The 17,249-nt window shown below is 41.1% G+C and overlaps 1 protein-coding gene across 4 annotated transcripts in view; it reads left to right on the plus strand.

The window, feature by feature from the left end:
* ABCG1 (ATP binding cassette subfamily G member 1) overlaps positions 1–13,208 on the plus strand; it is a 56,832-nt gene extending 43,624 nt beyond the window's left edge. For all 4 annotated transcript variants that reach the window (XM_068422028.1, XM_068422048.1, XM_068422039.1 and 1 more), the window contains 8 exons: positions 600–714; positions 1,412–1,560; positions 1,744–1,845; positions 4,273–4,441; positions 5,215–5,315; positions 5,924–6,082; positions 7,481–7,599; positions 8,991–13,208. In XM_068422028.1, the coding sequence (XP_068278129.1) occupies positions 600–714; positions 1,412–1,560; positions 1,744–1,845; positions 4,273–4,441; positions 5,215–5,315; positions 5,924–6,082; positions 7,481–7,599; positions 8,991–9,219 (1,143 nt within the window). In that variant the 3' untranslated portion in view covers positions 9,220–13,208. The remainder of the gene's footprint in view (positions 1–599; positions 715–1,411; positions 1,561–1,743; positions 1,846–4,272; positions 4,442–5,214; positions 5,316–5,923; positions 6,083–7,480; positions 7,600–8,990) is intronic.
* Positions 13,209–17,249: the final 4,041 nt, after the last annotated feature.

Below are 17,249 nucleotides of genomic sequence, written 5' to 3' on the forward strand. Positions count from 1 at the left end.
GTTTAGGTTAGATTTAAATTTACTTTAATCTTGTTAGGAGATTTAAATTAGACCTACAAAAGCTAAGAGAAAACCTGCTACAACATAGGTGAACAAGCTCTTGCAGATTGCCAGTCTGGCAAAGAGGTTTATGTAAAGTCAATAGTGTGGCTGAAAGTAAGAATAATCAAGCTGTTTCCCATTGCTGTGCTGTTCCACCTCTCCTTCCCTTCCTACATTCACCAGCTTCGTCTCCCAGCCCAAAATATCCATAATGTGTGGAAAGTAGATGGCTCACCTATACAGCTTCTTGCCTATTTTCAGCATGTGCCTAGGGCTGGAATTAGTCTGTTTCTGCGTTAATGTGCTTTAAGTCCTGGAGGGAATGTTTGCAGAATTCAAACCTTAAGCATTTCATTTTCCATTAGTTGTAATTCCATGCAAAGGTAGTTCCAAGTGGTGACAAACCTTCCCAAAGTGTTCTTCCCACCGGGACAAGAAGAGGTCATTAGGTTCATGGATTGCTGTCATACAGGTAGCAGGTTCAAATATTTTGATACTATTTCACATTTTTCTTTTTTCTTTTTTTTTCTTTTTCTTTTCTTTTCCTTGTTTTCCAGCTCTATGTTTTAAGTCAAGGTCAATGTATTTACCGTGGGAAGGTATTAAACCTAGTTCCTTACTTGAGAGATTTGGGTTTGAGTTGCCCAACCTACCACAATCCAGCAGATTTTGGTAAGGACAATTTGAATAGTTTATTTAATTTATTATGTATTTTATTAGCACCTTCAGAGTAATGGGGACCATGGTGTGTTTTATACTTTTGTACATATATACCTATGTGCATGTGTACATGTATGTACCAAAATTCAAAATAAAATTATTAAAATTTTTTCTAGGTAATTTGAATGCCATCTAGTGGCAAAATTTAGTGAATAATTCTCTCTGGTGGAAGTCCAGGTCCAGGAAATGAAAGATAAAACATACTGTTTAGTATTTCATAGTAATTAATCTTAGTGACTTTTCAAAGTGGCTCCAGTATTCTGTTTTTTTATCTTGAACAATACCACTGTGGTATTGTACAGCTAATAGCATGGAGGGTTTTTTCATTGTTGTTTCTTAATTCTGAAGAATCAGTAAGGACCACAAAAATAGAATTTGTAATTATTGATTACTAAGACAATCCCATATTCACTCCCTTTCCTCTAAAATGATTCATTTAACTTCCAGGATGTAGAGAACTCTCTGAAGATTTATGGAAAGATACATGTGAATTATGTTTGCATACATATGAATTTGCATGTGGCATTTTACAGCCTGTTTTACGCAAAACTCGTATTTCTGTCAGTGAAACAGAATCAAGGGCATCTAATAATAAGGCTTGTAACCAGTCAGTGGTGTAAACCAGTAACTTACCTTCTGGTTTGTGTAGTTATGGAAGTAGCATCTGGTGAATATGGAGACCAAAACGACCGGCTGGTAAGGGCAGTACAGGAGAGGATATGTGACACGGACTACAAGAGAGATGTTGGTGGTGAGAATGAGTTGAATCCCTTCCTCTGGCAACGGCCCTCTGAAGAGGTATTTTGTATGTCACAACTAATGGGCATGGCTTGAGGTTGGAGGGGGAGGAAGAGGATTTAAATCCTCAGTCAATGGAGGAGGTTTCTGGGCACATTCAGCTGATGAGAGTGGGGTTTTGTGAATGAAAACTAAGCAAGATACTGCAAAGAAAGAAGTTTATTCTTTTATGTGTTTCTGCAGGATTCCTCCTCCACAGAAGGCTGCCACAGCTTCTCTGCCAGCTGCCTAACCCAGTTCTCTATCCTCTTCAAAAGGACTTTTCTCACAATCATGAGGGATTCGGTAAGACTGCCTTTGTAATAACTTTTGTAGCCAAAAGGTCTATTCAGTTGGTTGTGAGGTAGTGTAATACGCCTCAGAGGTCCTGTCCAACATCCCATGCATGAAGATTGTCACCAAATTTCAAAGGAAGGAGTCTGATCTTTCAGTCTTCTTGTTAAATGTACCATCTTCGTTGTGAACAACAGTTCTCTTCAGAGGAACTCAGAAGCATCTGGACTAAAAACCTAAAGCCTACATCCCCTCTGTGCTGGCAAGTCCCTTATATTTATCCTGGTAAAAAATGAGTGGGAAATTGTACTGATGTGCCACAAAATAAGTTTTTCCAGAAAATTTGGGGTGGCAGAGATAATAATTTCAGTGTGGTGTAAGATTAATACTTGAAGTCTTTCTTTTTCATTGTGAAACAGAAAATCTATGAATAAAAATTTTCTTTCTTTGAAAAGGGAGCATATCTGTTTTCATACATTTAAAATCAAGATGGAGTAAGTATCATAAAGAAACTCTTAATTCCCAAGGAAAAAAACATATCTTTCACCTTTTTCTTAAAAATAAACACGCCCCTTCAAAATCCGAAATCCTGCAGTTATCACGTAAGTTCATTAAATGTTTTGCGTGCCTAATTTGCGTTAGCAAAATGCAATGGGACTTTTTTTTTGCTCAGGAAAGTTTTTCTTATCTCTAAGTAGTTCAGTTGTTTGTGAATTTAAGAGACAGGATTATTTACACTGTCTGATTGATGCTTTGAAATGTTCTCTAGATCGGACTGTCCCTTCATTAACAGGCATGAGTTAAGGAGGTGAGCTTCCTCAACCAGACCTTACACATACACCTTTCCAAGGGACTCATCCATGTACAGTGTAATTGGTACTGGTTGGCCAAGTGCTTTCCTCTGTGGCAAATTTGCAATTTGATTAATCTGAGCAGGGTTTATCTGCTGCTTTTTCTGAGGTTCGGAAGGTTTTCAGTGCTTTACATGAGGGGGGAAAGGACAATATATACATTAATATATATTGATATATTAATTTGACATACTTGTACTTGGAAAAGGGGAAAGCCAAACAATATAGCTATACTGGTGGGCATGTGGTAGATTCAGATAAGGTAGTTTGGAAACCAAAAACAGTTGAGCCATGTGGAGCTCAGCACGAGTGAGTTACCCTTGTGACAGGGTAAGCTGAGCTTCACTGAGCTCCAGATGCTGCAACTACACAGCTTTGGCCCTGCACCCAGGCAGGTATCTCTTTAGGACCCTACCATTTCCAGTGTAGACATGTCCACACAGAACTACAGGCCTGGAAGAAGCCTATGGACTGTTGTGTCTAGGCCTCTGCTGTCAGACAACCACAGTATTCCTTCCCTTTTGGAAAGGGAAACACTATATTGAATGCCATAGTAAAAGCAATCAGCCGTTTTCCCCGCTGCTCTGTTTGGGAAGATATGGAAGAACCATGCAATTCTAGTGGTTGGGAACCATCTTCTTAGTTTCAGACCATATATATTATGCCCATTTGTTGTTTTGCCAGCACATTTCTTTGTCGCAACTTGTTCTTCTCCCTTGCTGTTTTACATTATAGCGCGTTTGTCATTCAAGGATTAACTAATTTGTTGAATTTTGCCTTCGTGCAGTCTGGAATAGTTTGCACATCTGGTCTAGTAACAAATATTTGGTCAAAAATAAATTGAGGTGTTCATGTAGGAGGGCTCTTGTAATCCAAAGCATACATACAGCTTCACATTTTCCATGTTGCTCAACTAGCTGATCAGAATGTCTCTGGTACACATGGAGAGCATATCTCAAGAGTTGTACAAGCACTAACCATGGATCATAATGTCCTCTCCTTGTTTACACCAAGGGGAAACTGTAACTTGTTTTCTGATGCGTAGATTTTTTTCCTGCTCAACTGCGAAGGCTGGCTGTTGTTCCAATTTTATTATTTCTTTTGTTCTTCTGTACCTCTTGTAAGAATACTGTATTGCAGAGAAGGCACAAAAGGCTAATTTATGCCTGATTAAGTTAGTTTGGTTTATACAAGCCTGAAATACCTCTTCTGCCTCCTTTCTGCTCTGGGAAATTTATCTTTTAGTCAGAGTGAAAGTCTGCTTCTCCTGATGAGTGAGGGCCAATGGCTCCGTGATGTTGTCAGACAATAAGATTTCAGGTTGCAGCATTTGCAGTTTCAGCCTTCTATTACAGGAAGAAATTTTCTGTACTGTAATACCCATGTGTCTGATTGACACTGGGAAGCTTATAAGTTTTCCTTAGCTTAAGCCACCTAATTTGCCTGTAGGGAATGAACATTTCTATGTAATTTCTTCTGGGCATAAGTACTCCTTTTCTGCAATCTGTATATCTAATTTCAGTCATATAGCCATTGTTTTTGAGCCCAGAATTTCTGATCAGAAATACTACTCTTTCCTTGCTTGTAGGTCCTGACACACTTGCGTATCACCTCGCACATTGGCATTGCACTGCTCATCGGCTTGCTCTACTTAGGTATTGGCAATGAAGCGAAGAAGGTGCTCAGCAACTCTGGCTTCCTCTTTTTTTCCATGTTGTTTCTTATGTTTGCTGCACTCATGCCAACTGTCGTTACATGTGAGTACCAGTCACACTGTTGCATCAATGGACCAGGAGATTACAATAAGCTAGGAGGGTGTTGTAGTGTATCTGTTTCATATAAGATAACATTTTACTTGTGCTTCTACTTCTAAGACAGGTGTGGGGGTAAATCTTGCACTCACTAAACTGCTGTGTAGAGGCAAACAGAGACAGGCTTGTCCAGTGGCACCTTTCTCTCCCCAGTTTTGCCAGTGTTTCTCAACCCCAACAGTTCACTGTTACAGTCCTGCACTGGAATTTCCCCTTTTCCTAAGGTGCCAGTGCATCTCACATGTGTTATGAGCTTGTGGATGGTCTCAGGGAAGATGTAATAATTTCTCTAGGAATTCTAAGTCATGACTTCTGCATGAGAGCAGTGTGTTCATGTGGTGTCAGAAGCAAACTCTTGCAGTATAGACTGTTCTGTACTTCCTCTGGGAGCGCTGTTACTTTGGATTCCCTGTTGGACCAAAAGGAATAACCGGGTTCTTTAAGTTTTAGCATCATTTTTCTTTCAAAAAGCTGCCTTGAGGGAGGTTCACGTCATCTGAGTAGACTGGTACATATCCTGGACAGTGAGCAACTCTCGCGGTTGACCTCTTCCATTTCTTTACAAATCATTGAAACTATTGTTGGCCTGTCAAAGGCCTCTGAGTTCAGTGCCACTATGGGACTGCAGCAGTTCAGGATTAGATATGGATAAACTTTGTTACTATGTGCAAGGGTATTGTACACTGACAACCTAACTTACTAATTTGTGTTCTCTGCAGTTCCTCTTGAGATGGGAGTATTTCTTAGAGAGCATCTGAACTACTGGTATAGCCTGAGAGCCTACTATCTCGCCAAAACCATGGCTGATGTTCCTTTTCAGGTATGTGCTCTACTCCTCAGTAAAGCAAGAAACATCTAAGTTCATGGCAAGTCCACTTGCCAAGAAGATCAGTACTAGTATTTTATCATAGAACCATAGTATCATAGAATAGTTTGGGTTGGAAAGGACCTTTAAAGGTCATCTAGTCCAACTCCCCTGCAGTAAGAAGGGACATCTTCAACTAGATCAGGTTGCTCAGAGCCCCGTCCAGCCTGACCTTGAATGTTTCCAGGGATGGGGCATCTACCACCTCTCTAGGCAACCTGTTCCAGTGTTTTACCACCTGAATAGTGGAGAAACAGGAGGACTTCACAAAAGCCGAGACCTGACCCAATATTTTTTGAATAAACAGATGACCATCTTTGATTTTGTGCAGAAGGGGAATTGAAAAGGGCTGTAAGTGAGTGGGATCTGTTTTCTAATGCCCAAGTAGTAAGATAGATATCACAGTCTGTGCCAGATGTATTCATTCTCCTCAGCCATGCCTGTCATGTAATGGAGAGGCTGACAGCTGTGGATTAACTAGAACTCTCCATGTTTTTATGTTATTCAGAGTAACAGTGAATGTTTGGCTTTAATGGACTAACTCCAAGTGTATCTCCTTGCAGATAGTGTTTCCTGTGGCTTACTGCAGCATTGTGTACTGGATGACTTCACAGCCATCTGATGCACTTCGATTTGTCCTCTTCTCAGCGTTGGGAACCATGACATCCCTGGTGGCTCAGTCACTGGGTCTTCTCATAGGTGCAGCCTCTACATCCCTCCAGGTGCTGATGGTGTTTTGCGGTCTCACAGGAACCCTGCTGTCTCCTAACACTGACTGCTTACTGTGACTGCTGCTATGTCCCCAAGACATTTGTTGGGAGGCAACAGGCAAAAAGTTCTCTTGGTCTAACACAGCTGCTTGATGCTTCCCACTAGCATCAACTTAAACAGCATGTACGCCCACCGGATGTGAGGATATGAAGTTACTTCCCCATCCGAATGGGACTGTGCCTGCCCCTGCTTGAGTGGATTGTCACTTGCTATTCATCCCAGGCTGAGCAGGTCTTAGAAACTGTAGGACTGATATATTTCTGTGTATCTACAAAGTGGAGGTAGGCCATGAGGATCAGTAGCTCAGGAGGAGGTTCTTCCATACACATACTAAAAGGTTGCAGGAGGTAAGGTATGAAAAGGCTTGCCCAGAAACTAAACCTTTGCCGAAGGAGGGAGAGAAGCAGCTGTTGGCATGACTCTCACACTGGAAGCTGGCCGTGTAACTCCCTTCTGCTTCCTGGCAGGAGGTGTGCTGAGGTGACCATTCCACAGCAGAACTGTTTTGTGGTGCTCGTGATAACGGATGATATTGACATTAATATGCATTGATGCTCTCAAGATTTCTGCAGTAGAAGACTTGATTCCCTCTCTGTGCCACCCTGTGGAGACCAGCATAGCTCTGTTGTGTGATCCCTGTGCTTCTGCCCTCCCCAGAGATACCTGTATGGCCCTTTGCCCTGGAGGGAATGTAGAGAGGGCAGGCTGGAGTTGGGTCAAGATCTATCTTCCCCCACCAAAGCCACCCAGCTGGAGATGTCCCTTACCCTCTTCAGCATGTTTTAGGACCAGTTGAAGCTACTGTTCATGTGGTGTTACTGAGGAGGAGGTCTGTGTGTCCTCAGTGGAAAATGAGTGAGAAAGGATAATATTTAGGAAGAGGGGTCTCATACCCAGAGAAGCAAGGGAATCACAGTGCCCATCTTGCTCTGTAAACTTCTTGATGGGTTCAAGTCCTTTAAAGGACAAATCCACCACAGCAGCATTGTCAACTAGTAGAAAGGTTTAGGAAGAGGATAGGGACTCCTTTTCCTCCACTAACAGCATCTAACCTCCTCATCGCAAGAAACCTTGTCAAAAATATAGCAATTTCCTGATATTTGGAACTGTGATAATTTTGGGGAGTAACATTATAAGAACAACTTGAATGGCATCACTCCCCACTGCCTAAAGAGTAAGTTTGCACTGCGTATTTGGATTTGGCACAGAACAGAGGATTTGCCATAAGTCTGCTCTTTTGAAGGCTGATTTCCTCACTGGAGGTCAGGACATCAGATGAAAGAGCAAGTTAATTTTATTTTTTTTCTCTGACTGTCTGACAAGAGACTGTCTATTCCTTCTCTTCGCAGGTGGCCACTTTTGTGGGCCCAGTTACTGCCATCCCAGTGCTTCTGTTCTCTGGGTTTTTTGTCAGCTTTGATACCATCCCAACATACCTCCAGTGGATGTCCTACATTTCCTATGTCAGGTACTGCTAAGGGAGGCCATTAACCTCCCATCTTGGAAATGCTGTTTGTTTGTCTTTGCTTGGTTGGTTATTTTGGGTGCCAAAGAGACTACGTTCACAGCACATTCTTTTAGAGTATAAACGTGCATATGATGTATACCACATTATCTCACTGCATTTTTTGTTGTATATGATGTGAAATAAATAGGAACATTCAGTACAGATTATCAGCCACAAGTCCATGTCAGTCCCCATGAATTCAGTGGGATTGCACAGCATACAAATCTCCCTGGATTTTGCACTAGTGGATATCTGAAATAATAGGGACAGTATGCCCAACTGAGAAATTGATGCCAGCACCTCATTTTGGCAGATAATGCTGTATCCTAGGTAGACTTCTTTGATAGAGACCTGGTTTTAAATTTTGCAGTAGCACTGCCACAAAAGGCATGGGATTTGTGTCATCTCTAATCTAAACTAGTGTTTTGAGAACCATAGGCACCTTATATCCTATCTATGTCTGTCACTCTTGCTGAGACAGCTGTCTTAAGATGGGATGATTACCATCAGGAAACCTCTGGAGACTAGCACAGAGGGATAGTTTAGACTAGACATTTAAATGTTCATAGCTGAAATTAGGTGCGGTGAATTTTCCCATCGCCCTTTTCCCCACCCTGCCCAAGCTGCACTGTTACTGAGAAAACCCAAGCTGAAATATCCTTTCATTTGGCAAATGAGGTCTTACACAGAGACCTATCAAAGATTAAGACACCACACCCCCTGAATTAGTAGCTAGAATTTAAGATGAGGCCTTGAACTGTTGTCTAGCCCATGTGGAGTCTCCTGAAGCCAGTGGGAGCTGTCATATGCATGGGATCCATGATGGTGTATCTGCTCGCAAAGTCAAATCGTAAGTGCACCCAGTACCAGGGGAGACACGGGAACTGTGCCTTGTTAGTGAAACTATAGCGCATGGAAGGAAAGAGAAGAGACATTCTAGGTTAATGCCAGTTTTAATATATTCCTAGCTTCAAACATAATTGTATTTCTGTTGCTTAGTTTTAAAAATTGGAACTAACGATGTCACTTTGAAAAGGGGAATTTCTGAATACGAGGTGCAATTAGTCTGCTTTATATTTTAACATTCTCCTTTGGAGAAATTGCGGTATACACTAACTGGAAGCAGTTAAAGGCAAAACTTCTGTCCTTGTTCAGTCTCATAAAATGCCAGTGACATGTCATTTGCTTGATTGTAACAGGGATAGAACTTGCCCCGAGACACGTGTGTCAGAAAGATATTGAACCCCTCAGTGTGTGCAGCCAAGCTCTCACAGGGATTGTATCGCTGGTGGAGTACTTCTAAACAGAGAACAGCAGGACTTTTCCTTGTAATCCATCCTTCTTCTTTCCAGATATGCGTTCGAAGGAGTTATTCTCTCAATCTATGGACTGGATCGAGAAGATCTGCATTGTGACAAAGATGACACTTGCCATTTTCAAAAATCAGAGGCCATTCTGAGAGAACTGGATGTAGAAAATGCCAAACTTTACCTGGACTTCATTGTTCTTGGAATTTTCTTCTTCTCGCTGCGCCTAATTGCCTATTTTGTTCTCAGATACAAAATCCGAGCAGAGAGGTAAAGGAAAAAAAGCTAAAACAATGCAGTAGGAAGATCTTTAGACATGCAGTAGAGGGCACTTGACATTGTCTCACTGTGGCAGGCCAGTCGCCAGTGCCCAGCTAGATGCTGTTATGACCTAGCCCATAGAGAACCACAATGGGATAGTGGACATACAGTGTTAAGCCAATCAGTCCAGTTGGGTTGGGTCATGTTTTCATTACACTTTCTAGCTTTAACTAGGAAGAAGAAATAGAAGGGAATTTTACACCACAGAATATCAATACCGAGGCAGTGTAACTGTAATAAAAATCCTGGCCACAGGAACTTTCCTTATAAAAACCAATTTTGAGAAAAAGTAATACTAGTCCTGGTAGCCAGAATAGTGTAATGTCATCTATAGGTGACAAGGTAATGAGATGCAAAATGAGGAATGCAAAGAAAATAAGATTCTTTCATCTTTTTAAATTTAGAGTCCCATCTTTGCAGTTTTCTATGTGTTATTTTGCAGTTCTTTTCTACAGAATTACCCCTTCTGGCCAAAAGTCTGTAAATGTATTAATTAATAAGATAAAGATATCTTTTTAATATGGATACTTTTTTGAAACACACATAACGTGATTTAAGTAATTATTTTTGTTTCTGCCTAAATTGAGAATTCTGATGCTTTACTTGTCAAGCTGGTCTCATATCTGAAAATCATAACAGTAGGAGGAAAAGGCAGGTTCTGAATCTGCACTAAACCTGTGGTCTGTATTTGGAAGCAACAGCAGATAGCACAGACAGTCAGACATGTTCAAGCTGTTGCTGAATGATTGAAAAAATGTTCTTTTGCAGAGTCTTTTAAATCCTCAGTATTTGTGATAATTAAAATACTAACTCTGCTCATTATCTGTTTGATCTACCTCCTGTGAAAGAAAAAATCAAAGCACTCCAAGGCTCATTTTTTCTTAAATTGTGAAAGCAGAATCTATCCCTAAAGCCTGAGCAACTGTTAAAGCCTGATGGAGCGCGAGAGCTATCCACAGCTCAAAACTTGGGGTATTGTGTTAAAACACTTGTGACTGCCTCATGTGACAGTGTTCATTATATCTGCAACACACTACATGTAGGAGTCTCCTCAAAATATGCAAATGACCTTGTAATACTGCATGTCTAATTATGCCAAGCAGTTTTATTCTCATCCCGAAGTCTACATGCGCGACATGGGAATTCATAGCTAATTGATTAAACACTAATGAAAGCATTAAAAGAAGCATGCATTTGTTTTGCATATCTCACCTTTGTAAACTTGGCAGGGGAAATTCTGGTTCCAAGTTGATGTGAATTTTGTCACTGATTTTCATGGGTTTGGATTTTCAATTCAAAATGAAATTGTGGGGCCCATACCCATGTTGGACACCCTGGTGAACTTCTGCATTAATTCAACTACCTTCTGCCATTACTGTTCATTTACCTTAGTGTCACAGACCTCTGAGTCAGACCTACAAATTCTGTAAATGCGTTATTCCTATCAGGATGCTGAAGTCTTGTAGAAGCAGCTCAATGTCAGCAAACCGTTCAGGAGCTCAGCAGCTCATGACAGGAGAGCAGATGAAAGGAGACCTTGCGCATCTGCTGGCCACCAGCAGTCACAATTCACAGACTCTTTTCAAAGGCTCCGTGGTTACGTCTATGCTAGTAAACTAAATAGTGCCAGGACCAGCTCTGTTAGTCTTCAGACAACTGGGGCTAATAGGAGTGGTCCCTGTACTGTACTAACTTCTAAACAGAGCCCAAACATTGTCTGGAAAAGCTCTGGCTGTTCTGGGCTGCAGCTCTGCCATTTAGCAGTGAAGACAATTGTTTCCCATTTTTCCTGGCCCATGCCCAGGTTCTGTTTAGTTTACCAATACAGACATAGACCGCGTGTATCTGTTAAACTCAGGAAGCTTGAATTAAGCCTGTGTTCTGGAAGACTTTAAGTCAAGTCACATGTTTTAGGAAGGTTAGCTGAACTTTCCCTGAAAATAAGATTAACCTGTGAAAGCAAGGTCAATCTTTACTGTAGAAAAAACAAATCCTTACACAACCTCTTTGCATAGTTTTGTTGCTGTTTTTTCACAAAAAGCTTCTATACAGCTCTGCAGCTTTTCCAGGCGTTTTTCACAAGCAGGTATGGACCTATACGGCTGTCAGATATGAGAAATTAAGAATTTTGGCTATTCTAAATAATACTCATAACTGTGAACACTTTTTAAATAAGTCACAAGCTGAAATCCCTTGGCACAATGTGCCTTGATTATTTCAAGACTCAAAATATTTGTGTATATTACAGGCAGTTCAAATGCTGTTTGCAGCAGACAAAAGACTACCTGTGTCAAATTACTCCTTTGTGGCACGCTGCTGGTCCAGTTGTAAGCTACCTGAGTATGAAAGAGTGTGATGTCCATGGCATTGAATACCTTCAGGGTTCATGTTTTTTGTTTACCAACACCATTTACCAAACACCACATTGGAAATCCATTGCAGTGTACCAAATGAAGTAACTAAGCTGACATTTCAACACTGTTAACTTACACGATGACAATGCTGTCTTCTCCCATCTAGACAATTTAACAGTACGAATTCCTTGGATACTGTCTTGTTGTCTGTGCCTATTCCTCTGTTTGTAGACTTTCTTATTTTACCTCTTCAGCCTGCAACATGTCCTCCTGTACTATAACTTTGTCTATTTTTTGTCTTTCCTTTTTTTTTGTTAGACATGCTTTTTCCCAGCCATCTGCTGTCAGCATTTAGCTGAAAGTTACTATTCTGAGGAACACTTCCAGACTGTAGTATCCCAGTAAAGAAATAAAATCTGTTGAAACTCAGTGCTACACATAAATGGGATAATCATTCTATCCCTACTTAGCTCTAAAATTAACTAATGATATCTCTTTTGCCACTGCTGTGCAACAGAAGTATTTAAAGTCCATCTCAATTATGTTTTTATATACTGCAAATAGTTTTAACCTAGTCTCAACTTGGCTTTTTTCTATTTATGTGGAAATAAATTCTCACAGGCTGATATAAAACGCATTCCCAGGTTAATGGACTGAGCATGCATGTGCTGTAGTGTTAAGCAAGCACATTGTGAAGCTCTGGAGACTTCATGAGGAAGAACAATGAGGCCAGCAAGATTCTAAAGACTTCAGATCCTTGATTTATATAGCCATGTATAAATAGCCATAAACAGATTGAAATCAATGCCGTTATTACCATTCGAACCAGTCACAATCGGCTAGAATTGTGTAAGAGGCTAAAGGTTTTTTAAAGGTCTCTTGACTGAATGTATGATCTTTGTTGGAATTACAGGAAGACTTTAGTGTTCTGTTGGCCCCCTTGTATTATTTTGACTTGTTTTGACAGGTTGCTTTGGTTTACTATGTGCATCAGTTAAGACTTTTAAGTGTTTCAAATGTTTTTTTGTTGTTTTTCTTTGTGGCAACTTGCATATAATCTGAAAAACCCTGACAGTTTCTGAAAAGAACTTAATACATTATTATTTACAATTAAATAAAAAATTTAGAAAGCAGATTCTACTCACATAAGAAATTGAGAAAATTTCATCTTTATAGATCAAAGGGAGTAACAGAAGAAAGTCTGATGCTGAAATCCTGTTCACTCCTTAATATTTGGAGCCCAAGGTATCTTTTTAATTAAAGGAGAGGAATGTATATACACATAATAGGGAGAGCTGGTTATGTGAGTGGGAGATAATGAACACTTGAGTCCAGGTAGTGGATGTATCAGGTGACTGGCATTTCAGTCTACTCTTTTGTGTCAAAGTCTATGTTGTAACAGAATTTAATGTTTAATTAAACATTTGTTTCTGGAAAGAAGTGTGGTACATACTGACCTGTACCACCCCAGTGTTCCTCACAGAGGAGGTCCTGTCTGTCCTGTTTACTCAACACTAGATGGATGTTTTTGACTCTGATGGGATCCTTTGAAGCCCTGTTCCAATAAAGTGCTTAAGTATCTTAATAACTTCTCACATCTGCATTGTCTTATGTGAATCAAAGGATCATCTAATGTCTTTAAAATAAAGTCCAGGCTTAAGTGCTTTGCTGGGTGAGGGCTGTATTGCACAGGAAGACTGAGATGTTCGCTGTCTAAACAGACTCAGAGACTATACTGAAAAGTTCATTTGCTTTGGGTTAGTCTCTAGGAGACTACAGCTTTACAGTGATCTTGAACTAATCTTTTTTCTTAATCACAAAATACTTATTTTGAGGGGAAGCAGAGAATGAAAATCAAGCATGGAGATGAGTGTATATTTTTCTGTATATTTACTGTTGCTTTGCGTAATTGCTTTTGTTGTCTGCATAGTTTTGGTAAGGAAAAAATTAACTTCCTATTTTTTTTCATTCTGTAACAGAAATGCCAATTCAGGACTGCTTTACATTTGAACAATGTCAGCATTTATTTTTACTTTCTGAACTAAGCAGGAATGGATCTTAATTAATTACTTTTCAGTGTTAACTTGTATTGGAATATGATTTTCTTCTTTTGTCTCCTGCCCTGTGACGATCATGTTCAGGAACGATAAAAAAGGGCAGAGGGAGAGACTTAAGGTGCAATGATGACTTTTCCAAACAGCTCCTCAGAAAATGTGTGTGAGGAGGGTGCAAATGGCATGCATACCTCTTTCTGCAGCCTGATGCACCTTATTCCACATTGCCTTTGCTCACTGAGCTTCAGGTCCAGTCTCATTTGGTGGCTCTGTGGGAGAGAGGGTCACGCATGTTTGTCCTGCATCATGCAGGAGAGCCCTCCAGCACTGCAGGGTTGGTTATCAGCTTCTTCATTGGGGTCAAGTTAGTGCTGTGGGGAGTTTTTCATACCTGTGGGATCTGCTCTGATGCTCCTTGATCTTAGCGCAGCAGAAGCTGGCTTGGAGTCTTCGTCAAGGGGGTTGAGCACAGCATTTTCTGTCCCAGTCTGGCACTGGCTCTATTCTGGTGTATCCTTATTCAGGGAGGATTTTGAAGTGCATCAGCTGTCTTGGGTTGAGAGGGATGTAAGCACAAGCTCGAATGCTTTCTCAAACAGAACAGTTCTCTTGACCTGTGTTTGTTTTGGGCCAAGCTTTGTGAGTTGGTGTGAATGTGGTTAGAAGGGACATCAGTTGCAAGAGTAGCAGCGAGGCAAAGATTCCTTCTGAATGCACAGGTAAAGCCTGGGGTGCAGGTGGCCAACCGCAGCATTGGCCTACCTGTTAGGATCCAGGTGTGAAGAGGAAATTACATGCATGATGCTTTTAACTGTGCATACCATGATTCAGCCAATGAAATTCAATTCTTTTTCATTTCATCAATTGGATAGTGTTTTTGGAGATGGTTTATCTCAGAACCGTAGCTGTCTAAGGCCCAGTCTAAGTTAATCATCTACTCTTCTCTGTAACGGAAGAAACGGCCATCTCTGGGACAAATGGACCTGAGGTACTTCCATAGTTCCCTGAGGTAGGTATTTTTCCTAGTTGCGAGTAGCGGAGGAACAACACGCAGACAACTCATTATGAGTGATAAAGCATGCGTCACTTTATTAGCCCAGACAGCATCTATTTATACAGTGGATTTTAATTATGCCTACTAGTCAACTATTGATTGGCTGAAGCTCTACAAGTTACTTTTGCATATCCCTCCTACTTGCGGTTAGCCAGCTGTGCTTCTTTCTCATTCTCACAGCTCTCACTCCCCCTTTAGTTAGTTGTTTACGATCCCTGTCAAGGTCTCAGTATCCTTGCCGTTCTGCTATCATCAGCATGAATTGCAGTTTCGGCCAGGGCCTGAGGCCTAGTCTTGCTCGCCTCAGAATCTGCTCTGCTCATACAGTTGTTCCAATGAGCCATGACCTTTGTCATGCAGCCAATCCCCAACAATTCCCCCTTTTTCTTTTTGTATGAGCAGAGCTAGGTTCATCATTTGATCGAGATCCTTGCGAAGACATGAGAACAGGCATGAAATTAACATAATAACTATAAGCATCAGTAAAAACAGTTAGTCCAGTCACAGGTATCTCTGATCTGATAGGTTGTTCTTCCCAATCCTGTTTGCAAATAAACTGTAGCTTTTATCTTTTGATAAATGTGTTAACAATGGTCCAGTAAAGTCCTGTAAGGCCATTTGAAAAAGAGTTGACTGATTTGTTAACCACTGTAGATATTCCTTTCTGATAGGTAAATAGATAGCATCTGAGTCTAGTCCAGTAACGTCTAGTCCGGTCGAGCATTGCCTTCTGCAATAAACCCAGGCAAATTAGTATGATTTCTTACATGTAAAACATAAAACAATGCAGTTCGGATTTGAATTTCTTGCCACAGAGCTCGCAGCAATTCAAAAACACACTGATTACATATATGCTCTATAACAGATCTATCCAGTTGCTTTATAATGCCAGCTACATATGCTGAATCAGTAATCAAATTAAAGGGAATGGGAAAATTCTGAAATATTTTTAATACAGCTCGTAATTCTACCACCTGAGGTGAACCCTTTTGTTGTACTACCATAGATTCCCACTTGCCATCAGAATACCAGAGAAGGCCTGCCTTGCCTGTGTTCCCAGATCCATCCGTAAAAATGGTAATTCCATCCATGGAAGTGTCTGTATACCACACTCCAGTGGCAATTGGAAGTTCCGCACTCAACAACCTGTCCCGAGAAATTCTCCATAGCTGTTTGCAAAGCAAAGCTATTAGCCACACACCACTCAAAATATTGAGCTGCAATAGGAACAGTTAGTGATGCAGGATCTCTGGCCACAAGCTCCCGACATCGCATCCGTCCTTTGATGAATAATCTGTGCCAATAGCTCTGTAACGAATCTGGTCATTCTGAATTCCATTGACCAATTATTGCATACGGAATTTGCCTATCAAACAAGGTGATAATTTGTATTTCCTGATTCAAATCAATATGATGTACAAATTTGGAACGTAGCCTGCTTTCTATTTCTGTAATCAGTTGCTGTACCTCTGAAGTAGTGTGTCGTGGTGCTGTTAAAGTTGTGTCCCCTGCTAACAATTGGAATAGAGATTGCAATTGTGACGACGTAAGCCCCAAGTACGGCCGCAGCCATAACTTGAGCCTTATGTTCCACAGTACCCACTTTTGCACGTGCCTTTATCATAACATTCAAATCTGTTTTTCCAGGTAAAGCTTCAATGATCTTTTGACAATTAGCATTAGCATTATCCCTGTTTGCCACAGGTCCAAGGATTGGCAGCCGCACAGGTTAACCCCGTGTGGAAACACCAGTCCTGCGCTCCCTGCGGTTTGGGCTGCGAGTTAACTGCATAGGCCTGGAACTGGTTGGGAAGATTCATTTGTGTCAGCATACGGTTCCCCCACCCTGCATTCTGCAGCTGGTTGTTATCAGCTGACCTTGAGCATTATACTGAGACCTGCACAGCTTCACAAAATGCCCTAGCTTCCCACAGCAATGACACATCAAAACAGAGTTATCTCTCCCACTCAGCTTCAACTTCTTAAGGCAGTTTTTCTTAAAGTGACCTTCCTGCTCGCATGTATAACAACGATGAACTACCTTAACTGCCGCCACAAAAGTTTTGCTAAATACTCCATCTGAAATGTGGTGGTTCCTACTTTCTCACAAGCATCCATTGGCTCAGTTAAGGTGGCATTACTATTTGCCATCCCTGCAACAACTTTTCTGCAGTCCTCATCTGTGTTGTCTTTCGCTAACTATAGTGGCAATGCTTCTTTTACAATTTTCCAATCTAACAGTTGCCAAATATTTCTCCCCTCAGGATCCGCACCCACAATCACCGGATATGCTTGTGGAATTATAACTCCTTCTAATAACGCATCTCGAATGACCCCTTTCCATTTCACTCCTCCCTCACCTCCCCCCCCTTCCCCTGTATACGTGGGCGGACGCTGACCCTCTCCCTCACCTCCCACATTACCAGATGGACGCAAACCTCCCCCCCTGCCCTGATCTAAAGGTGGAGTAGGGAGTTGTAAAGGAGGTTGAGGTGGCCCTAATACTTGTCCCTAACACAGA

The sequence above is a fragment of the Nyctibius grandis genome, chromosome 2 (genome assembly GCF_013368605.1).
Source record: "Nyctibius grandis isolate bNycGra1 chromosome 2, bNycGra1.pri, whole genome shotgun sequence".
In the NCBI taxonomy this organism is placed as follows: domain Eukaryota; kingdom Metazoa; phylum Chordata; class Aves; order Nyctibiiformes; family Nyctibiidae; genus Nyctibius; species Nyctibius grandis.